The 24,280-nt window shown below is 40.5% G+C and overlaps 1 protein-coding gene across 1 annotated transcript in view; it reads right to left on the reverse strand.

Moving 5' to 3' along the window:
• Positions 1 to 695: 695 nt before the first annotated feature.
• Positions 696 to 24,280, reverse strand: part of ROR2 (receptor tyrosine kinase like orphan receptor 2) — a 138,037-nt gene continuing 114,452 nt past the window's right edge. Inside the window, exons 5-9 of the mRNA XM_032212531.1 lie at positions 17,920 to 18,047; positions 11,304 to 11,618; positions 9,678 to 9,923; positions 3,991 to 4,193; positions 696 to 3,639 (exon numbers count right to left, since the gene is read on the reverse strand). Coding sequence (XP_032068422.1) covers positions 2,197 to 3,639; positions 3,991 to 4,193; positions 9,678 to 9,923; positions 11,304 to 11,618; positions 17,920 to 18,047 — 2,335 coding nt within the window. The 3' untranslated portion in view covers positions 696 to 2,196. The remainder of the gene's footprint in view (positions 3,640 to 3,990; positions 4,194 to 9,677; positions 9,924 to 11,303; positions 11,619 to 17,919; positions 18,048 to 24,280) is intronic.

Raw genomic sequence — 24,280 nt, forward strand, 5'->3', positions numbered from 1 at the left:
TTATGTTTCTGTTTGCTACTGACAATCTTCTAGGATGTATGTTCTGATTCTGGCAAATTTTCACACTGAGACAGTAAATAAAATATATTTGTGGCTAATTGAAGAATATTTTAAACATGGATATTGTTCCCATTCATTTAGAGAATGAACAGTATTTATTCAATAGACATTCAGTCAAGAATTTAAAAAAATACAAATGACCTTGGATGGTAATCCAATATACCAGCAAGCACCAGATCATAATTTTCTTTAAAAAAAAAAAATTGAGATTACTTTGAGAAAATACAGCACCAGGAAGCGAAGATTTATTTATACTTTCTTTTTTTCCACAGATTGTCTTCTTCCCTTTCATTGCATTGATAGTGATATTATGATATGGAATTTTAGAGATATAGAAATTTAGAGCAGAGAATAAAGCTGCCCGGTTTGTAAAAAAATATGGTGGCATAGTCTCCGCATTTTTACATTATAGGATTATTTATATGGACAGGTGAAAAAACATTAATTTATTTATCCTTTGTTTCAAATTCGTTTAATCAAGTTTTTAAAAAAGAACTGAACTCCTAAGTTCACCTGATTTTGTAATATCAGATTTCAACACAATTTAAAAAGTAAATTTCAATTTATTTAAATGATTTATTAATAGTGAGTCTACAACTCACACTTACATTAAAAATCGAGAGAGATTTTCATTGTTTAACTACCAGTGCATAGGCCAATTCAAGACAAATTACAAACCAGTAAAACAGCTCTTGTTGCTACCATCGGCTTCACATTATTATAATACACCTCAAGGGAATCCAAATGTTCTTAGGAAAAATACAGTTTAATAAGTAAAATGTAACAAAAATGTGAATTTCCATTTTTCCTTTTTTTCTATTTTTACTCCAACACATTAATATTAATTACCACTGATGGCTTGCTTGGTTAGATCATGTACTTACTGTACAGCCCAATACATTAATTTATATTTGGCTACAAAACTGAGGGAGCACTCATCCTACAAACATTTCTGTGAAATGTATGGACCAGTTTTATCAGCATACCAAAGTGTACGAAATTCCAATCCCAATAAAATACTATTAATCATAATTATATAAGCATTTAAAATACCAAAATATTGCAATTAGAAAAAAACATAAAATGTACGAAAACATAAATTACATTTCAAAATCTGTACATGATTCATCTCACAAGAAGGCATTAATCACAAAAAAATACATTCTGTACAAAGTCACTTATTTTGGTTAAGAATCTACAATCACTATTTTTAACAAAAATGAAGAAGGTATGTGCATATGTCTAGTACCTAACATAAAATAAATTGGCAATCATGGCTGATCACTCTGCTCTCTAGCACCGTCTTAAGAGAAAATTAAGTGAAAGCTGTGCTGATCAGGGAGCTCAACCAAATGTGATGATCTCTTACTAAATTTTACTTTGAAAGGGGCAAAAGGGGTTGGCTTAAGTCATAACATTTATTTATTTATTTAAAACATTTATATAGCCGTCCATTTTATAATCAACCCTGGGAAGCTCCTAATGTCCAACATAGCTTATGCCTGTCATTTCTTTGGGGAGCAAAATATACTTCCTGCTAAATCAGATCAAACTTCCATTTAATTATAAAAATAATTATCAGGTTTCTTTATGAAAGGATTGGTCACTGAGAAAAACTGCTTGTCATTCTGCTTTTCCCTGCACTTTACCCAATTCTGAATAATTCCACTGAAAGTTTAATGCATCAGCAAGATAAACCTGTTATTTTATTTTAAAAAAGAAACATTTAGGCCATCTCTTGGCATGCAGCTCAATTCCATGTCAGCTACTTTGCTCAGTTATTAATTTAACCAGCATTCATTAACAATACAATCAGAGTTCAAGATATACACGAGGTGCAATGCATTTCTACTATATGTTGCACAGCAACAGAATTTTATAAAAGCAGACTCCCTGCAAGAGCTGTAATCAACCCTAGATTTTAAAATAACTATTCTACATCATGTTTGCAAATTTCTTCTGGAAAAATAATCCATTAAAACGGCGTATTCAATACTGCTGCCTTTATGTAGATTTGGAGTTAGCAGTTGTAGACAGGAGTCTGAAGTAAAACACTGATTGTATAAATCAAAAGAACTACAGTCTTCAGCAAACTAAAAAGAAGTCCAGTATTGTCGTCGTGATAAGGCAACGTCCTTAGGGTTCTGACTGAAATTCGGCATCGTCCATCTGAAGAGTGTCATTATCACCCAATAATTCTGTTTCGGGCACAGAGCCTTCTTCTTCCTCCTCTTCCTGGACCAGATTCTGAGCAACGTCTTCTGCCCCATTATGTATCTCTTCTACTCCTTCAGTCAGGAGAGCAGCCCGGTCAGCCATGGAAGCATTGGAGGGAGCAGTTGTTACGTATCCTGTACTAGTGGAACCACTCCCACTATGATGGGAAGCTGGTTTTGGAATCATCTGAGGAGCCATCTGTTGAGGAGCCATCTGCATTGGGATTTGGACAGGATAAAAATTTGGCAAATATGCTCCATAACCTGGCATTGGTTGGTAACCATTGACAGGAATGTAAAGTTGAGGAGGGGGCACCATTGGTCTTATTTGTCCTTTCATTGGTATGAACTGTGGCTGAGAGAACGCTTGTGTTTTCTGCTTTGGCCCAACATACCTGGTGTTGCTGACATTACTAACAGGGCTTGTACTGAGGGAACTGGTTTGTGTAGTGTTGCTTGCCCCAGAGGTTTGTGCAGAACTGTTGTAATTCGACAGGTTTCCCCATGTTCTCAATCTGTTGTGGATATCTTTGAATCTTGGTCTTCTATTGGGAAATTCATTCCAACATTCTAGCATCAGCGAGTACATCCATGCAGGACAGTCATCGGGACATGGCAAAACCTGCCTGTTTCTAATCATCTCAATGACATCTTGATTGGAATAGCCACAATAAGGTTGCAAGCCATAGCTGAAAATCTCCCACAGCACTACGCCATAAGACCAGATGTCCGAATCAACTGAAAATTTGCCATACATGATTGCTTCAGGGGACATCCATCGAATAGGAAGAGGATTATTTCCCATCAGTTTATAATAATCAGCAGAATAAACTTCCCTGAAAAGACCTAAGTCAGATATTTTCACACTGAGTTTATCAAACACAAGCACGTTTCTGGTGGCCAAATCTTTGTGGACCACATGGTGGCTTGAGAGATATTCCATTCCTGATGCTATCTGAGTTACAATGTGGAAAAAATCTGCTGGCTCCAATGTTGATTTCACTGTCTTATCATCATCGGTGCTACCAATATCAGAGTGGGGAGATCTCATCACAAGGAACTCATGGAGATCACTATGAGCACAATAACTAAAAATCATGCTGATGGGCTGTTCTTTGGTCACTATTCCTAGTAAACAAACTATATTGGGATGTTGTAATCTTGACCTCATCATTGCTTCATGCTTAAATTCTTCTCGGAGAGTTATATCTGCTTTATCCTTGAGTGTTTTGATGGCAACGGTTTGTGTTTGCTCCCCTGGCGCTGTGCCAAATAGGTGACCCTTATAAACTTTTCCAAACTTCTCTTCACCCAGTTCCTCCATGAATCTCACAGTCGAAAGGCTGATTTCTTTTAGTTTATTCTGAAAGTAAAAAGAATAATGGGATAAGATGGCCGACTATATTAGAAACCCTTAGCAGCAAAACAGCAATAAAAATCCTACTTAAAATTAAAGGCTTTGGTCACAGTTATATTAACCTGTTTAAATGCGCAAAATCTGTTTCAAGGGCTTTTACTATCTTGGCATATGGTCTGAAATCAAACAACTGAGAAATGAATACATGCTGAAAGAACATATCGGAAGGTTTGATGTGGTGAAGAAAATCCAAATTAAAATGTCAAAGCAGAGGACTCTAGAATAACTAATACTAAATGTTATGTTTATGACACAAAATAACCTGTGTGTGCTTATGCATATATTTGGGCAAAGTACCTGTTTGTGCTGATTAATGAGAGGCATTTCCATATCTTGGCTGGGAGAGGCCATCAGCTGACGACGCTGTGGAGTGGTGGCAGATGCCTTCTGCTTGTTTCTGCACATGCAGACCAAGAAGAAAAGGCAGGCAATAACTAAAGGGATGGCTATGCTTGGAACCAGGATGTAGAGGATTCCCATTTTGCTGCTGTCCCGTGGGCCTGTGAGATTAAAGAAGATGGCGTGTTTTCAGACTCAGTTCAAAAGCAATGCAAATAATTTTATATTCCAAGGCTAGAGACAATGTATAGTTCATGGCAGTATGTACAGGTGGTCCTCGACTTACAATCATTTGTTTTGTAACCATCAGAACTTACAATGGCACTAAAAAAATGACTTATGACACTTTTTCACATCCCCGTGGTCATGTGATCAAAATTTGGATGCTTGGCAACTGTTTATGAGACTTGGAGTGTCCCAGGGTCATGTGGTGACCATGTGCAATCTTCTGACAAGCCAAGTCAATTGGAAAGCCAGATTCATTTAACAACCCTGTTACAGACTTAACAACCGCAGTAATTCCCTTAACAACTGTCCCAAGAAAGGGCATAAAATGAGGCAAAATTCACTTAACAGAGGACCATCTGTAATACAACTTATACACATCTATGTAATGTAATCCACAGTGGACACAAAGAGCTTATCTTAAATAAAATGCAGGGAATTGAACAATTAATATGAATTTCAACACTATCTATATGGATTATGCTACCAAAGTATATCATTAAGTCACAGATCTTTCTCAGGGTCAAGAGGTTTATTATAAAATCATGATTCATACATATTTTTTTGCTCACGGGTTGCACAGTGGAAAAGCATCCAAAACTGATCCCCTGTGAAAGTATTAGATCAAGTCAAATCAAATATTTATTGCAGTCATAAACCAGCATAAGGAAGGGATGAGATTTGTAGATTTGTAGATTTTATTGTCATTTATAGGCCGCCCTTTTCCCTGAAGGGACTCAGGGCGGCTTACAATTCGTGGGAAAGGAGTGCAAGACAAAACATGAAATAATATGTGAATAAAATAAAACAATAAAACACAACGTTCATTCAACATTCGGGTGGGGCGGATGAAAATCTTATCCCCAGGCCTGACGGGATAGCCAGATCTTAAGGGCTGCACGGAAGGTCTGGACGGTGGTGAGGGTGCGAATCTCTACGGGGAGATCGTTCCAAAGGGTCGGAGCTGCTACTGAGAAGGCTCTCCTCCGCGTAGTCGCCAGTCGGCACTGACTGGCGGATGGAACTCGGAGGAGGCCCAATCTGTGCGATCTGATGGGTCGAAGGGAGGTAATCGGCAGAAGGCGGTCTCTCAAGTACTCAGACCCACTACCATGGAGGGCTTTATGGATGGTGAGTAGCACCTTGAAGCGCACCCGGAGATCAACAGGTAGCCAGTGCAGCTCGCGGAGGATAGGTGTTATGTGGGCGAACCGAGGTGCGCCCACTATCACTCGCGCAGCCGCATTCTGGACTAGCTGAAGTCGCCGGATGCTCTTCAAGGGCAGCCCCATGTAGAGCACATTGCAGTATTCCAGCCTAGAGATCACAAGGGCTCGAGTGACTGTTGTGAGGGCCTCCCGATTCAGGTAGGGTCGCAACTGGCGCACCAGGCGAACCTGGGCAAATGCCCCCCTGGTCACAGCCGACAGATGATGGTCAAAAGTCAGCTGTGGGTCCAGGAGGACTCCCAAGTTGCGAACCCTATCTGAGGGGTATAGAATTTGACCCCCCCAGCCTGAGTGGTGGAACACTGGCCAAATTATTGGGAGGGAAACACAACAGCCACTCGGTCTTGTCCGGGTTGAGTACCAGTTTGTTAGCTCTCATCCAGTTCTTAACGGCCTCAAGACCCTGGCTCATCACGTCCACCGCTTCATTGAGTTGGCACGGGGCGGACAGATACAACTGCGTGTCGTCCGCGTATTGATGGTATTTTATCCCGTGCCTCCGAATGATCTCGCCCAGCAGTTTCATGTATATGTTAAATAGTAGGGGGGATAAGACCGAGCCCTGCGGCACCCCATAAGTTAGGGGCCTCGGGGACGATCTCTGCCCCCCAACCAACACCGACTGCGACCTGTCCGAGAGGTAGGAGGAGAACCACCGTAATACGGTGCCTCCCACTCCCACCTCCCGCAGTCGTCGCAGAAGGATACCATGGTCGATGGTATCGAAAGCCGCTGAGAGGTCAAGGAGAACCAGGATGGACGCATGGCCTCCATCCCTGGCTCTCCAGAGATCATCGGTCAATGCGACCAAAGCGGTTTCTGTGCTGTAACCAGGTCTGAAGCCGGACTGGAAGGGGTCAAGATAACTAGCTTCCTCCAAGGACCGTTGAAGCTGGAAGGCCACCACCTTCTCAACAACCTTCCCAACAAAGGGAAGGTTGGAGACTGGACGGTAATTGTTAAAAACGGCTGGATCCAAGGATGGTTTCTTCAGGAGGGGTCTCACCACCGCCGCTTTAAGTGCGGCGGGGAAGTGCCCCTCCCGAAGGGAGGCGGTTACGACCGCCTGGATCCAGCCTCGTGTCACCTCACTGCTGTTGGCAACCAGCCAGGAGGGACACGGGTCCAGTATACAGGTGGAGGCACTCACAGCTCGTATGGCCTTGTCCACATCCCCAGAGGCAACATCCTGAAACTCAACCCAGAGATGGTCTGCCAAGCTATCCCCTTGTGTCTCGGCTGGATCTGCAGAGGTAGAGTCCAAGTCCAACCGAAACCGAGCAACTTTGTCCGCCAAGAACTGGACATACTCCTCAGCCTTACCCTGTAGGGGTTCCCCCGCATCCCTCCTATTTAGGAGGGAGCAGGTTATCCTAAACAGGGCGGCTGGGCGGGACTCAGCGGACGCAACCAAGGTAGCAATATATATTCTTTTAGCTGTCCTCAATGCCCTGATATATTCCTTGGTGCATGTTGTCAGAAGTGAGCCTAAGAAGTGTGAAGTACAATCATTAAAAAGCAGAAGGGATACAATAAGAATAGAAAGGTTGACCCAGAAGTCTGAGCTAAAAACTAGGTATTAGTTTTTGTGCATATGTTTTCTAGCCTTTTCTGCTTTTTTGGCTAGAAAACACACACACACACAAACTAATATCTAGTTTTTAGCTCAGACTTCTGGGTCAACCTGTTGAAGTAAATAGGATGTTGTAAAGACAGCAGGAACCAGAAGTGAAGCTTGCTTATGAGCCAAACTCTCTTTCCCAATTACAGTATATGACTTGGTAACAGTAGGATGGAATTGTACCCCCTCTCCTAGTCTTTCCTCCATGTAAAACGAAGGAGGACTTGTTCTCTTCTTCTGCTCTCCAATTAAGCCTGATTCCACTCCCTCTTTTCATTTCTGCACTGAAAAGAAAATAACTGCTTCCTTTCACCATCCTCCTATAAAACAGAAGGCACACTGTGCTTGGAGAAAACAGGAACAAACTCTGATCTGTTCTCCATCATTGAATGAAAACAGGTTTATGTTAAAACCAAACCTTAAAAAAAACATTTATTGATTAAAACAGTTTGACAATGAAGCCTCAATTACCTTAAGAACTGGAGAGATTCCCTTCAGTGAATGGCTTGGACTTCCTGCACTGAGTAGGGATTTGGATTTGATGATCTAAGTGGCCTTTTTAAACTCTGATTTTATCTTTTATTTTCTCTGCACAGAGTGTCTTTTCCCAAGCACAGGGGCAGGGAATAATTGCTCCTTGTCTTGTACTGCACAATACCAGTGTGTGGAAGAGGAAGCAGAAAGTGAAGAAGAAAGGACAGAGAGAAGAACGGGTGGAGACAAAAAGTGAATGGAAAGCAGATGATGATTTTGGGGAAATGGGTTATATTCTGGTGAAATTAAGTGGATATTGGGCTAGAGCAAGCACTCAAATAAATGTTCATTTACAGTGGTATAACTTTATTTGACCCACATCAACTTTAATATTTATATCCTGTTCTTTTAGGAAAGAGCAAAGATGGCACAAAGAGGATGTAAAAAGGAAAATGTAATTAAAGCAAAGTTCAAAACAATAAATTGTTTTTAATCATAATGAATGCTAATAGGTATTGCTCAAAGCCATGACTTCATTCCCATTTTATTATTATTATTTTTATGGTTAATCTTTGGTGGACCTAGGAACTGTTAAGGTAACGTCGGAGGATATAAGTTGTTCCAAGTATTATATTATTATTATTATGTGGTAAATCTTTGGTGAGATTCACAGCCTTTGGGGCTGGTTGGTAGCTCAACACTTGAGTCCTAACCAAAGACCTAGGAACTGTTAAGGTAATGTTGGAGGATATAAGTTGTTCCAAGTAGGGTGATTTTTTTGTAGAATCAGAATGTTCAAATCTGATAAATTTAGAATTTCCAAATAGCGAGGTAGCCCTTTAGGTATTGCTCCAAGGGCTCCAATTACAATTGGAACAACACACAATTTCTTTTTCTTATTGAAATCAATTCAATAAGACAAAAACTATCGCCAAGACCGAACACTTCAACAACCGTATAATCAGAGAAGCAATCGAAATAGAAAAACGCCCACACAGCATGAACAGGCGGGATGACACCTCCCGCCTGCCAACCCTTTGGAAGCCTGCCCTTATTAACAAACGAATCCCAAACATGATGAATGAGACCAGGCCCACACCCACAATAGCCACACAGAATATCACCAAAAAACATCCACAAAGAAAACAGACAAAAACACAAACTGATGAGGAGACACGACCCAGAACCAGAAGCCAAACTGCAAAGCACAATCAGCCTCTTTAAAACCCCTCCTACCCTCACATGTAACACAACCCCCCCAAACAATCAGAACAGAACACACCGCCACCAAATAAGGACACACCTCCACCTAATCAAGACACAGCCAAGCCCCCACCCAATCAGTTTAATCCCCTACTGGCAGTTAAAATTTAATCCCCTACTGGCAGTTAAAAATTTAATCCCCTACTGGCAGTTAAAAGCAACAAACAGCCGAGATCTCACACTACTCCTGGAAACACCAAACCTGAAGTAGTCTGAAGCCGCCTGAAGATGACGAATGAGACTTCGTCGAAACGTCGCCAAGACATCTCCAATTCTACGCGGGAGAAAACCCGAACAACTAGAGACCTACATACTAACACCCGCGAAAACCTCAGAAAACACACATATATATGTATGTATGTATGTATGTATGTATGTATGTGTATATATGTTTCTCTGAATTACAATGTAATACTTGGATTAAACAACTTTATCCACTGGATAGAAATGCAGCCACACTTTTTATGTCAAAAAAGGAATATAAGTGGTAGGGAGGAACAACTGCCAAATTACTCCAGAATAATTATTAGACAACATGACAAATTTCCCTGATTCTTTCCAAATCTTCAGTCTTTATCTCCTTTAAATTAAATTAAATAAAAAATAAAATAAACAAATAAATAAAAATAGGCATTGCCAGATCAATTGGCAAGTCCTTAAGTCTCTTAGCATCAGTGTCAATAAATACACACATTATACATTGATAGAAAAAGAATTGATTTCATTCCTAAAAACACCAATAAAAAGCATTTTTGCACATCAAACAAAGCAATAATAATTCATGCTTGAATAATTTTATTCTAGAAATGGTAAAAAAGAATAGTAATACATACTACATGCAGGTACTTCACACAGTTCCATGCGTACGTTTTTGTTCTGAGTAAAACACCAAGGTCCTTCCATTTGGCTTCCAGGATTGCGGCAATAAGCATGCCCACCTCCAAGCTCGGGAAACTCTGTACTTGTGAAGTCATGGGGATGAGGATGCTGGGAATCCCAATACTGACAATTGTGGCCTGACTTTGTGACACTAATGGTTCCTCTATAATCAGCACCAGAGCCATTGTAACACTGGTGATCTGCCAAAAAAGTAGATTAAACAAGAGACATATGAAACAACAAGAAATGTACCCATTCTCTCTCTCTGCATCATAAATGTGTTTCTTTGCTACATAGAATGTGTCATCCTTTTTTTAACGACCCCATAATACCTTGCGGGTTGGAGTCTGGGCAACTAAATCGAGCTGAGTGTTTACTGGCCGGATGCCCTTCCTGTCCCATATGCAGAGTTGTTATCAGCAGATATACTCTCAGTGTGCCCAGAGAGAAAAATATCTGCCTCTACCTACGATCAAACTCACAGTCTCCTGATTGTGAGACGAGAGCACCACCTCTAGGTCACCGCACCACTCTTTCTAACACTCAATGTGTAAAGTTACACGTTGTATGTTTGCTACATACAACGTGTAACTCTACAATAAAGCTTCTGCTCCAAGATATTCCTTTCTTTGATTTGGAATAAGATCAGCTGCTTTTTCTAAAAATAGGGGGGGAAAACAATCAAGCCTGCCGAAAAAATCTAAAGTAACCTAGCCAGGAAGCATGAGTTTCTGATAAGCTTTATGCCTAAAGAAGAGTGCAAAAATTAACTAGAACGCCCATGTCAACATTGGTCTGTCTCAACTGCTTGACTTGCTCAAAGTATTCTAGCGGATTCACCACCTTGAAGCTGTCTTCCTCCCTCTCTCCCCATTTAGTTTCTTCTTTTTCTTCTGCTTTTTTCCTGTTAGATCTTTCTCTTGGTATTACTACCAAGTACCATTTTTATTTGTGTATTATATCTAGTCTGGTTGCAAAATGTTATCTCCTTTTTCTCCACCAAATTTATTTCACTGCAGTCTTAACATCTTGAGTGCTTAACAACAGAGAAAGATTATACCCTCACCACACTGTGTTTGGATGATTCTATTCTGAAGCAGGCACAACTTAAAAGCAGTTAGCTTGAAGAAGGGCATTCCTTGCTTTCAGGGAGGTCTGGCAACTGGTCAGGTGCTTCAGGCAGCCTCTGCATGTTTCTGGTAATATTCCTTTACACTATATAGATGAGAAGCTGGGGGAAAGATTTCACCTGGGCTATTCCTCTTTCTCATCATTGTATCCTCCCTCCAAACTAATTCCCAGCAGTCAAAAGGCAAAACATTGAAACTTGTTAAATTTTGGAAACACAGGCAAATACATAAGTTCAGAAATGGTACTCTGCCGAAAAATCCATACTAATTTTGCATTAAACCAGTAGTGGGCAACTATGGCCCTTTTATGACGTCTGGACTTCAACTCCCATGCTGGCTGAGGAATTCTGGGAGTTGAAGCCCACAAGTCATAAAGGGCTCCATCGTTCCCCATTTCTGCATTAAACAAATAGAAGAGAAAAGCAGAAAGGAAATGTGACAATAACTTACATCTATTGAGCCGTTCTACAGGAATTCCAATTTTTATACAGTTGGAAGCCTCCAAAGAACCAGGCAGTGGCAAGTCTTCACATTTAGGTGGCTGGAGCTGCATCAGAATGAGAGGATTGGATCTAGCAATGTTGTACTCCTGCCGACAGAGATCGTTCTCTAGAACTTCGCACTCATCACGACACAGCTCTCTAGGCTTAGGTGTCCGGGAACGCTCATCACACAGTGGGAACACAAAGTGACAGAAAGATGGGATGGCAAACTGGGAACATTGATCAGATAAATGGGTGGATGTGCCAATCATAGTAAATGCAGCTGAAAAGACAGACAGAGAAGCCAATGATCAAGATCCATCACATCTCTATAATCAAGTTTTTATAATAACTGAACATCAATAAATTACTACTCCTTTTAATATATTTGAAATGATTTCAATTACTAAGAGCATTAATAAAAATCTATCTGCAGCAGAAATCAAATACACTGTCAAAGTCTTTATATATTTTGACACCTAAGGTTAACAAGATTCTGAAGAAGGAAAATGGTATATGGTACTAACTGTGAAGATCAATTTTCTAGCATCCAGTCAACCCAGTCAATATCGAGATGAGGAAATATTTTAGGACTTTATAAATAACTAGAACAAACTTTATCTAGTTTTCTCACATATTTTTTAATTTATTAAGTCTTTGTTTTTGTGGCATCATTCTAGAACTGAGGAATTGGCTAACCCCTCTCAGAATTCTACACCTTGCCTCCAAAGCAAAGAGGAGGAAGCAATTTACTATCAGATTACATGTCTGTTACATAAATTTGACTTACCAGGAAATCTACTATATTGATTTTTTTCATTCCCAATACTTGGCAACTTATCAGAGTCCACTGATAGTTCACAAATCACCCACTGGAAGTTTCTGTTATACAGCTTTTTTTCTGATTTGAATTACAAAAGAAGAGATTTAAAATATTCTACTAATTGGAAATAAAGAGGCTCAAACCTGCCCGAGAATCCCACGTGTGTGTACTTGTCTAATCCAAAATGTGGTGGAATGAACTGTGCTCATTGAGTCATAAGATAAAAGCACAATGTGTTTATTAAAAGCATGCATTTCTCTAGTCTCACTTCACATGTTTTGTAGCTAAGTTCTAGGACTAAGCCATACTTAACTCTTGCCTAAAATTAAATTGTTTATTTTCATTACTACACTAGATAGGTATTAAAGATGCATTTTCTACTCTAAAACACAAACCAGTAAATCCTCAAACACTGGGTGGACACCACATTTTGCTAAGAAGGGATGAGTATTATTCAGCTCAATTATACTGTTAACATTAATTCCTATTTTAAAGCCAGACTCTTGAATATTGACATACTTTGCTTTCTCCTCTGCCTCAGCAACAACTGCATATCCAATATTGGTATTTATTATTTGAGTTTTCTGGAATATATACAATGGCGCTTAAACATTTGTGAACCCTTTTCGATTTTCAATATTTCTGCCTAAATACCACTTCTTCCTAAAAGACTGAAAACTTTGGGGCAGGTTTCAAACAAACTAATAGTTAAAATTTAAAAATCCTGAATCTAATATTTAGGTAAAATAAAGGAAATTGTTGTTAGTATTAAGTTGTGTTAGTTAGCATTCTCTGTTATAGATTTTTTAATTGCAAGAGTTATGACTGTACTGAATATTTAAAAATGAGCATATGCAAAAGAACTAGGTAATTGCTGATGACTTCTGTAATCTGAACTAAAGAGTATAATGGGCTACTAAACTCACTTTAATCAATGATGATACATTATTGAGCAAAACAGACTTTATCTCTCACACACAAATACACCACAGAATAAAAATGATGTGTCAGGCAATTTGATTCCTGAGAAACTGTGTATCAACTTTGTTTTTTTTTCCAGATAAAGGAAATTGACAAACAATTTTGTGACCGTAAGTGCTGGGACTTACTGCCTACATTCAGTCTCAACGATTGTTGGCCATACGTAGGAATCAATGCGTAATTCATGTGCATAGCTAGTAGCAATTTCATCCTTCAGTCATGATGCTGCTACTGGCACTTTCCATATACTGCTTGGTTCAAGCCTATGTAACTTCATGAAATAATGTGAATTAGGATTTGGGTATTTTCTCTAAATCCTAAATTGAGTTAAATCAGAAAGATGTATATTTATTCAGGATCTCTGAAAGTTAGCCTGAAACTACTTAACTACTTTGAGCAGAATGGGTTTGACATTGGAACATAGAATTCCGGGGGGTGGGGGGGTGGGGGGTCTGAACAAGGACCAGTTTCATGGCTTAATCTCCTAAACACTGACTTTACATTCTCTGAAGGTCCTCCTGATGATGTAAGAGCCCTCAGAAGCTAAGCTGACTCCAGTTCGAGTCTTCAGAGAAATATTATACAAATGAATTCTACAGGTTTAGATGATATAAAGATACCAAGTCTTTTCACCAGGTACAAAGTTTTGAATTATAGAGGAGCAAAGGAAGCTTCAGCCTTAAGTAGCAAAGTAGGCAACGAGAAAAGAAACCCATGTACAATTTGAACTATACTTTTGTTTCCAAAAGCTATTAGGACTGTTTCACTCACCCACTAAAAGGTTTTAACACCATAAAGTTCAACATAATAGCTTTCAGCTAATTTTCCTATTTGGACAGTAGATGTCACTAATTTCCATTCTCAGAATTGTATCTCACTGGGCTAACCAAGAAAGAAATTAGTGGACGGATACATTCATTTATGATAATTTTTCCCTTGATACAAAAATGTTTTTGAGTAATTTCCCTGATTCAATGTGAGGAAGATTTTATATATCCAAAGAGATATAGAACACATAATCAACTGATATTTCTGTGCCTATGTACCACTAGCTTTTTATTGCAAAGATTGTTCATCTGTTTATTAGTTGAACCTGCAATGACAATGATTTAAGGCCTATATTTAGTTTTATCACAGACATAAAACTTTCTTAAATTATAGGCTTCTCCTGTATGCAGTTTTGTTGATTTACCATTCCATTTTTCCTGAAAATTTATTCCAAAGGTGGGGAAACTGGCACCGAGAGTTATATAAGAATGGAAATAAAGTGAAAATAGTCCATCTGTTAGTAAACAGAACTTCACTTTGATGAAAAGTACCAAAATACAGCTATAATGACTGTATCTACAAACTCATCTCCTAATTCAGACTGGCAGGTGGGGAAGGACAATAAGTATAAACCTGAGAGTGTCTCCTGTAAAATAATTCTTATAGTAACCATTAAACATTTATTTATTTATTGAATTTATATTGCTGCCCATGGCGACTCAAGGCAGCTTATAGAATATAAAACCACATTTAAAACAATAAAAACTAACAAAAAGAATCAAATAAATTAATATAGTACAATCTAACAAAATCACTTCCCACCCTCCGCCCCGGCGACATCAGATCACACAAGCCATTTAATGGGCTCCATCCTGCTCTGGGTTCCCCAGGCCGCTGGCAGAACCAGGTCTTCAGCGCCTTCTGGAAGAGTATTACAGTGGGGGCCATGCTAATCTCTGGGGGAGTGATGTTCCAGAGAGATGGAGCCACCATGGAATATACATACAAATTAAAAACATATTGTAAACCATATAACAACATTGTGTAAAAATAAAGGTTTTGAATATTCTGGTCTCCTGGACTGAAAGGAAAAAGGATCTCTCTCACAGAATCCCTGCAACTTTCAGGTAGAGTTGAAATCTAATGGTTTTTTTTTTTAATCACAAGTGATTTTCAGCTCTCCTTTTGTGCCTGTAATCTTCATCTATTACTAGAAAAGGAAGCTCACAATATAACTATACTTAATTATAATTTTAAAAATGTAAACAGCAAACTTTTATCCTCGTAGAAATAATTAAGTTGTGGCATCTTAAAAAATAACAAAATTATCAGCAGATGTTCATGGATCACAGCACACTATTTGTGATACTTGGAGCTCTGGTAGTCACAGACTTTTATGAACAGCTGCAGTTACTTATAAAGCCTCAAGAATTATCACAAAAGAGCAGCCTTTGGGTAACTACCCACAACATTATTTAGTTATACTTTTACTTTTGGGGGAATTACATTACTTAATGCTTAGACAACAAAAAGGTGCACATAAAGGCTGCATATTAGTTACAACAATATACAGAATAAATGTATAGAGAATGCTTGCAGGAAATGTGCATTATACAAATTTTTGCACTGTACATAAAGTCCATAAATAAGAAGAGAAATGAAATGACATTTACACACAATGTTGTGGAGACAAAGTCCCATTCTACCTCAGAAAACAGTTTCAAGGCGAAGATGAAATGAACTTAAAGCTGGAAAAATCAAATAGGAAGGTTGAAATATTATGCTCATTTATTCCACTCAATGTAACCCGCTTTCCAAGCACATAGATATAAATATATCGCGTTTCCCCAAAAATACGACATGTCCTGATAATAAGGACATGCCACATTTTTCTGGTGGGCAAAAATGTAAGCCCTCCCCCGCAAATAACCCCTCTGGACAACTCCCCACCTCCGGCCAGGCAGAGCGCCACTCACCAACCTAGTGGTATCCCGAAGGTGCCAAGCCACAGGAACAGGAGGGGAGGCAAAGGTAATCGTGTTGCTTGGTGTCTTCGGGATACCATTAGGTTGCTGAGCAGCGCTATGCCCAGCTGAAGAAGGGAGTTGCCAGGCGGCTGCTCCCTTGCGAGCGGGCTCCCAAAGAGCTGAGCACAACCTCATGGGAGAATGGCTGTGTTGTGCTGTCTCAGCAGCGCAACACAACAGCTATGAAGCGATCACGCTCACAAGCAGCCACCTGGCAACCCCCCTTTCCAGATGGGCACAGAACCATTCACTGACCTAGGGGTATCACCAAGCCACGTGAGCAACTGTTCGCCGCTGCCCGACTCCCGTGGCTCGGCACCTTCGAAATGCCAATGAAAGGCGCTGGAGAAGGGGGTTGTGCGAGTGGCTGTTCCGCTGCCCCTCGTGCATCTCCCAGCCTCACGATGCCCTGGCCCAGCTCTCCCTGCAGAGCCAGAGCACCTCCATTGCTGCCATCCCAGCATGGCTTTTTCGGCAGCTTCCAAACCGAGTCTTCCAGCAGTGGCTGCTCTGAGCGTACGCTCTATGGTTGTGGGCCAGCTGCCAGCTGAGTGTACAACCATAGAGCGGTTTGTGGTTTGGAAGCCATCGAAAAAGCCATGATGGGATGGCAACGGCAGCGGAGGTGCCCTAGCTCTGTGGGGAGAGCTGGTCCAGGGCATCATTAGACTGGGAGATGCATGAGTGAGAGCGGAACAGCTGCTTGCACACCCCCCCCCCTCTCCAGCCGTGCAGAGCGCCATTCACTAGCATTTCAAAGGCACCAAGCCGCGGGAGCCAGGCAGCGGCGAACAGGCGCTCCCGTGGCTTAGCGATATCTCTAGGTCAGTGAATGGCGCTGTGCCAGGCTGGAAAGAGGGTTTACCAGGTGGCTGCTCGTGAGCGTGGTCGCTTCATGGCTGTTGTGTTGCGCTGCTGTGACAGCGCAGCACAGCCTTTTGCCCATGAGGCTGTGCCCGGCTCTTTGGGAGCCCACTCGTAAGAGAGCAGCTGCCTGGCAATCCCCCTCTTCATCTGGGCACAGCGCTGCTCAACAACCTAGCGGTATCCCGAAGGCGCCAAGCAACACGATCACCTTTGCCTCCCCTCCTGTTCCTGCGGCTTGGCACCTTCGGATATTTTCGCCATATTTTGTGGGGGGAAAGAAAATAAGACCCTGTCTTATTTTTGGGGAAACACGGTATTCATATAAAAAGCATTTGATATAATATAAATATCACAATACTTGAAATGTAATCCACAGATTGCATGTTGGGAATGCATGTAGCAAGCTCTAAACAGGAAATGATTATATTCTATTAAGCGGTCAACAAAAGAGATAGCATCAAAGTATCATCTAACTAAGCAAAAATCCTTTACAAAAATCAAGCATCAAATTCCTTGCTTAAAATTCACAACTCTGAAAATAGAATTCAATCAGACTGTGAACAAAGAAAGATAATTAATTTTCTGATTTGCATATCTGTTAATAGTAAGCATGTCATTTGCATTCTAATGCATGAGAGTGGAAACTAACAGGATAAGAAAATTTCTTTTTTATAAAAGTTATAATGTCATAGGGTTCATAGAGCCAAAAGATCACTTATAGATCTTATAGTGTTTCGAAATACTTTTTTTTTCATACACAGTAAAAGATAAAGTAGGTGCATCATCCATTTCTCCACTAATTTTTTCCCCAAAGACTATAAATATCCTACGATAACTCATGCAGCCATTATTTAAATAATTACAATTTATTTTATAAAAAGGGCTTTTTTAAAAACTTTTTTTTAAAAAGTACAGCCCTTATCCTCATAAAGCTTTCCAACAAATATAAAATTGGTGCCCAGTGAAAAAAATACTGCATAGTAAGAAAGCAACATTGCCTCAATTTTTTCCAAAAATTGCCTGGCTTGATTTCCATTTATAATGGTGTTAAAATTAGATTTAAGTTTCTGCATGAAATACAATATTCCCTGACATGAAGAGAGGTAGAACTGACTTACCAGTAATTCGGTTTTCAATTTCCCCTTGCATTTGAAGGGAGTCCACATAAATAGTCCTGTTTCCAATGATTCGCGCACAGGCAATTCCCCTGTAAGGCTGGCAAAACCCATCTTCATGGTAATCTTCTCTGCAAGAGACAAATTGGAAGCCTATAACTATGCCTACAGATGTTTCTATGTCCCTACTGAGTTTAAAGTATGCTTTTTAAAGGAAATGGGTGGTAAAACTGACATTATTAATTCTCTCAGACATCAATTATCTTTTCAGTTTGACTTGACATTGTTTCGGAAATAAAAAAGGCACCAAGGAACATTTTAATTGAAAGGGTGGGTGGGAAAGACATCTGCAAAGTGAAAACAAGTATTATCCTAGAAATACTAAGCTAATGTAATGCGACAGATTATTTTATTAAAAAGATAGCAGTACTTGTCATGTTTCACCTATCATACACTCCTGGTATCAAATGTCAAGTGAAGCAATTAGGCAAGCAGTTCTCTCTCTTCTCACACCTTGTCCTGCAGTTCTTCAATTCTTACAACGGGACAGCAAAACAAATCTTGTCAAGATGTAATTAAAATATGGCACACGTCTGAACTAGGGATTAGGTAAATGGAATGAAATCAGTACTTAACTTCCTTCTCTCCCGCCCCCTCCTCCCCCCCGCTTCTCTCCAAGTTACACTAATGCCAAATTCTTTTTCCGTTACAGAATCTAAGTCATATGTTGAGTTACTATCTTGGCTGAACTGTCCAAAATGAGTTTAACACAGTCAACTTAAATTGAGTTGCTCCAGAACAGCACTGATTAAAAGCCCTTTTTCATAATGTCTTGGACAGCCAAATATTAAGAATTGGAAAGACAAGTGGCCCTCTTAACTAGGAATTACCTTTTCATCCAGGGTATCCATTAAGTTACCTCCCCACTTGGAATTAGTGGTATCCATCTATCTAACTGCATTTGCATGCTTTCAAATTGTTAGGTTTGCAGGAGCTGGGGCGAGTAACGGGAGCTCACTTTTTCACGCAGTAGCGTTCTGTGCACCTTCGACATAGTCATGCTGGCCACAAGATCATGGAAGTGTTGTGGGCTCTTCAGCTGAAAACTGGAGATGAGCACCACCCCCTAGAATTGACAAGACTGGAAGGGGAAACCTTTACTTTACCTTTATCCATTACATTGGATGATTTTTTTTTTCCTTTGGCCTCATCACTGCTATATTCTAACTCAAGGTAATTGAGGTCCAAACTAGTATGTGAAAAATTTATGGGGGTAAGGATGTGGGCTAGATGTGGATGGTATTTTGTTCCAAGAAAGAATCCCATCTGGTCCTCGAATTAATAGTATGTTGTACAAGTAGTCCTCAACCTATGACCACAATTGACCCTAAATTTTATGTTGTTAAGTGAAAAATTTGTTAAGTGAGTTGTGCCCCCATTTTACAACTTCTCTTACCATAGTAAATTAATCACTGCAGTTGTTAAATACGGTAATACAGTGGTTAAGTGAATCTTGTTTCCCCATTGACTTTGCTTGTCAGGTCGCAAAAGGGGATCACATGACTCCAGGACACTGCAACTGTCACAACTGTGAATCAGTTGTCAAGCATCCATATGTAAATCATATGACCATGGGGATTCTACAATGGTCATGAGTGTGAAAAATGGTCATAAGTCACTTTTTTCAGTGCTGTTGGAACTTTGAATGGCCCTTAAATGAACTGTTGTAAGTCAAGGACTACCTGTAGTAATAATGGTTTTAGATGTTGTACTTGAGCCATGCAAGGTGGTAGCAGCTGAGGATCTATCCTTTTCAAGCTGTTAGGATAAAATAATTTGTCTAAAAGGTTTAAAAAGTGAATAATCTAATAAGCTGAATGAGTCAGTTGCTTCTTCCTGTCAGCCTGAACTCAGCTGAAGTTACCCAGACATTCAACAAGGCATTGTTAGATAAAAATCTTTATTGCACATTAGAATGAAGATGTTTTAAGCAGTTGATGGCTCATTGTCAACACACCTCCCCCTATTATGCCTTCTGCAGTTTAAAGCACAGAAACAGATGCTTCTTTTTCTCACAAGCTGTACATCTTAACAGCTTGCTTTGAGTTTCTCATACTTAGTGCTAGGTGGCAGTTGTTGATAAGATAATTGAAATTCCTGCTCAGGGAACCTCTAATGCAAAATGTAACCACTACATCCTATGTTCTAGTAAAAAATCTATAAAAGTGGGTTTAAATTGATTACAGATTATTCAAAAATCAGTTTGTTAGAAAGATTTCTGTTTAAACTTAAGTATCCAATTTGTTCTTGTCACCAAGAAATTATTAGGCAACTCTAATAATTCAGTATGTTAATAACAGTAGAACATTTTTAAGATGTGTAAGTTACTAAGAAACTCTTTGTGGGAAGAACAAAGATTTCCCTTATCCCAAATTATTATTGGCCACTTTGGTTATTGTTTAAACACATTTTCCCCCCCAAGCATAATTTTCACAGTGCAAGCTTTACCAAGCTGTTTTAAGACGAATAAAGTTACAGAACTGAATAATTTTCTATTTAGAAACCCCATGCACATCAAATGGAGACTTTCTCATTTTCTAACAGATTTCCTATGCCTATGCAATACAGAAATTTGCATCTGCTTGTTTACGTAACACCCCGAAACATTATCAGTATAGAAAACCACTATTACACTTACCTTAAAATAATACAGATTCTATCTTCTCTTATTTTATTGGATACATTATTTCTTAGTATGTGATACCTTTAGCATAATGTTGTTTCTCTTTCATTTCATAACCATGCTGTGTTTCCAATAATGAAATGTGTAAACAATACTTGGGAGGATGCTGGGACCGAAGTATAAATTTATATTCTAAGATAATTCTACTCTGAAAATTATCGATAAATATATTTTATAAAGGCCTGCAGAAATGCGTGATGATGCAAAAGAGTTGTAATGAGGCTTGGGAATGATTCATAGGGCTTCAAGAGGTGCATGGGGCGCGGCAGCAAAGTTCAGGGAAAGTACACTTGGGAGGCACGGCTAAACTTAGGGAAGGTGTGCAGGGCCAGCATGATGAAAGTACAAAAGGACTGGAGGAGGGTGTAAAGGTGAGTGTGTCTTCCCAGTGCCTTGGACCTTCCCTGCCAGCTTCTCCTTTGACTTTCTGGGAAAGTTGGCAAGGAAGGTCACAAATAGTGACCACGTAGTCGGTGTTAGTGGGTGTTAGTGGGGGGGCAGAGATCGACCCCTAGGCCCCTAACATATGGGGTGCCTCAGGGTTCGGTCTTATCCCCCCTACTATTCAACATCTACATGAAACCGCTGGGAGAGATCATTCGCAGGCACGGGATAAGATACCATCAATATGCGGACGATACCCAGTTGTATCTGTCCGCCCCGTGCCAACTCAATGAAGCGGCGGACATGATGAACCAAGGCCTTGAGGCCGTTATGGACTGGATGAGGGCTAACAAGCTTGTACTCAACCCGGAAAAGACCGAGTGGCTGTTGTGCTTCCCTCCCAACAATTCGACCAGTACTCCATCGCTCAGGCTGGGGGGTCAAATTCTATACCCCTCAGAGAGGGTTCGCAACTTGGGAGTCCTCCTGGATCCACAGCTATCCTTTCACCACCATCTGACGGCTGTGACCAGGGGGGCATTTGCCCAGGTCCGCCTGGTGCGCCAGTTGCGACCCTACCTGAATCGGGAGGCTCTCACAACAGTCACTCGGGCCCTTGTGACCTCTAGGCTGGAATACTGCAATGTGCTCTACATGGGGCTGCCTTGAAGAGCATCCGGCGACTTCAGCTAGTCCAGAACGCGGCCGCGCGAGTGATTGTGGGTGCACCTCGGTTCACCCACATAACACCTATCCTCCGCGAGCTGCGCTGGCTACCTGTCGATCTCCGGGTGCGCTTCAAGGTGCTACTAGTCACCCATAAAGCCCTCCATGGTAGTGGATCTGCGTACTTGAGAGACCGCCTTCTGCCAATTACCTCCCTGCGACCAATTAGATCTCACAGATTGGGCCTCCTCCGAGTTCCATCTGCCAGCCAGTGCCGGCTGGCAACTACAAGGAGGAGAGCCTTTTCAGTAGTAGCTCCAACCCTTTGGAACGATCTCCCCGTGGAGATTCGTACTCTCACCACCGTCCAGGCCTTCTGCATAGCCCTTAAGACCTGGCTAGCCCGTCAGGCCTGGGGACAAGGATAATTGCCCCTCCCGAATGATGAATGAATGTTGCTCATTATTTTACTCTATGTTTGTCTACGTTATTGTTTGTATTTCCCTCCCTTGATTTTATGTAAGCCGCCCTGAGTCCCCTCAGGGAAAAGGGCGGCCTATAAATGTTAATAAACCTATAAACCTATAAACCTATACATAGTCATGGGCACTGGTCATAAGTGCACCCCAATTGTCAGGCAGCCAAGTTCACTATCACGTTACTTCAGAGGTGCTGGGAGGGCTGGAACTCAAAGAGACTGGTTATAGCCATTATTTCTTCCGTGCCACTGTAACTTCAAATAGTCATAAGTCAAGGACTATCTGCACTTTTAAAAAAATCTGCACTGGTTATTAAAGATTATGTATTAACTTATGATTTTAAAATGAAACTAATTAAACAACAGAAAACTATTGTTTACGGACATACGATTTTCAGTCACCCAGATCATGGTTGTCCCAAAGATGCTTTTAAAAAGGCAACTGGGCTTTCTTCGTTTTTCCTTGAAGTCATTTCGCTTCCCATCCAAGAAGCTTCTTTAACTCTTCAGTCAGAACTGAAGAAGCCTCTTGGATAAGAAGCAAAATGTCTTCAAGGAAAAAAGAAAGAAATCCCAGTTATCTTTTGAAAAGCACCTTTGATATATTGTTTATGGAAACGACAAAATTGGTTGTCAACTTCATTATGCCGGAAAAATAAAGCAATGGGGAGGACTCTTTTCATCTATAATGTGGGCTCGATCCACTATTGTCCTGTTTTAATTTAATATTCTTAAGTTTGTTAATTTGGCTTTGGGGAAATGAATGGGGTTTTAAAACGTGTTATTGAATTAAATACTGAAAATGTGGAATTTATTAATATACCGTATATACTCGAGTATAGGCCGACCCGAATATAAGCCTAGGCACCTAATTTTACCACAAAAAAACTGGAAAAGTTATTGACTCGAGTATAAGCCTAGGGTGGGAAATGCAGCAGCTACCGGTAAATTTCAAAAATAAAAATAGATACCAATAATGTTTTTGAATATTTATTTCAAAGAAAAACAGTAAACTAGCGGTGTATTCAATGAAATACTTCACTCACCTCATGATGCTGACGTCCCGCTGTGATGATGATGTCCCGTGCAGCCGCGGGAGCGATGTCCCGCCTCCTATGACACACGACACAGTGATTCCTATCATTGGATCACTGTACCAGAGGAGGTGGGACATCGCTATGTGGCTGCTTGCCATAACAAGGAGGAGGTGGGACATCGTTGCAGAGCGGCAGGAGGGGGAGGAAGGGGAATCGTAAGACAGCCCTGCATTACATTAGAACGTGAGGAGGGGGGATGGTGCGGTGCGCGCTGCGCGGCAAACTGACACAGAGGGAGGGGAAACTCACAGGGGCACTGGGCCATTCACGAGTGTCACCCAGCGGCATGGCCCCGCCCCTTTTTCTCCTCCATTTCGGGCAAATTTTTCACTGACTCGAGTATAAGCCGAGGCGGCTTTTTTCAGCCCAAAAAGTGGGCTGAAAAACTAGGCTTATACTCGAGTATATACAGTACAAAGAACTCTAAATTCACTGAATATGGGATGTAGCAAAGACATTTATTCTGTCAGTTAAAAAAAGGATCAGGCTGGACTTGTAGTTTTAAGAAGATAATAATGCTTGCTCTCTGTTTATGAATTGGTGCTTTTATTAATATAATTAAAAGATTGACCAATAGTACTCTATGTGATTAAGGGCTAACGCTGCATTAAAAATAATTATTTTCTGAAAGTCTGACAATAGACTCTGTTCCCTTTTTTCTGTTTTCTCTGTGAGTTGCTTTGTTCTTTTTGTTCAATTTCTGCATGTTAAATTTTTAAAATATTGGAAAATTCAAAAACAGATAAAGGAGGAAGTAACTGGGATACAAGACTTCATCAAATCTTCTGAATATATAAAAGTCAGAAAGTAGGTAGCCCAAGCCCTGTTGTCTCTGAATTCATGTGCTCATTCAGCAGGATCGAAGAAAAGTTGCATTCACTTTGTTTAAACCCATGCCTTGTTGTTGTGTGAGCTAGAACGGAGCTGGAAAGCAGGTTAGTGGGGTGGGGAGGGAATTTGAATTTTGCAGTAACCTTCCCCTGCTACGCCCACCAA

Source organism: Thamnophis elegans, chromosome 3 (genome assembly GCF_009769535.1).
Source record: "Thamnophis elegans isolate rThaEle1 chromosome 3, rThaEle1.pri, whole genome shotgun sequence".
Classification (NCBI taxonomy): domain Eukaryota; kingdom Metazoa; phylum Chordata; class Lepidosauria; order Squamata; family Colubridae; genus Thamnophis; species Thamnophis elegans.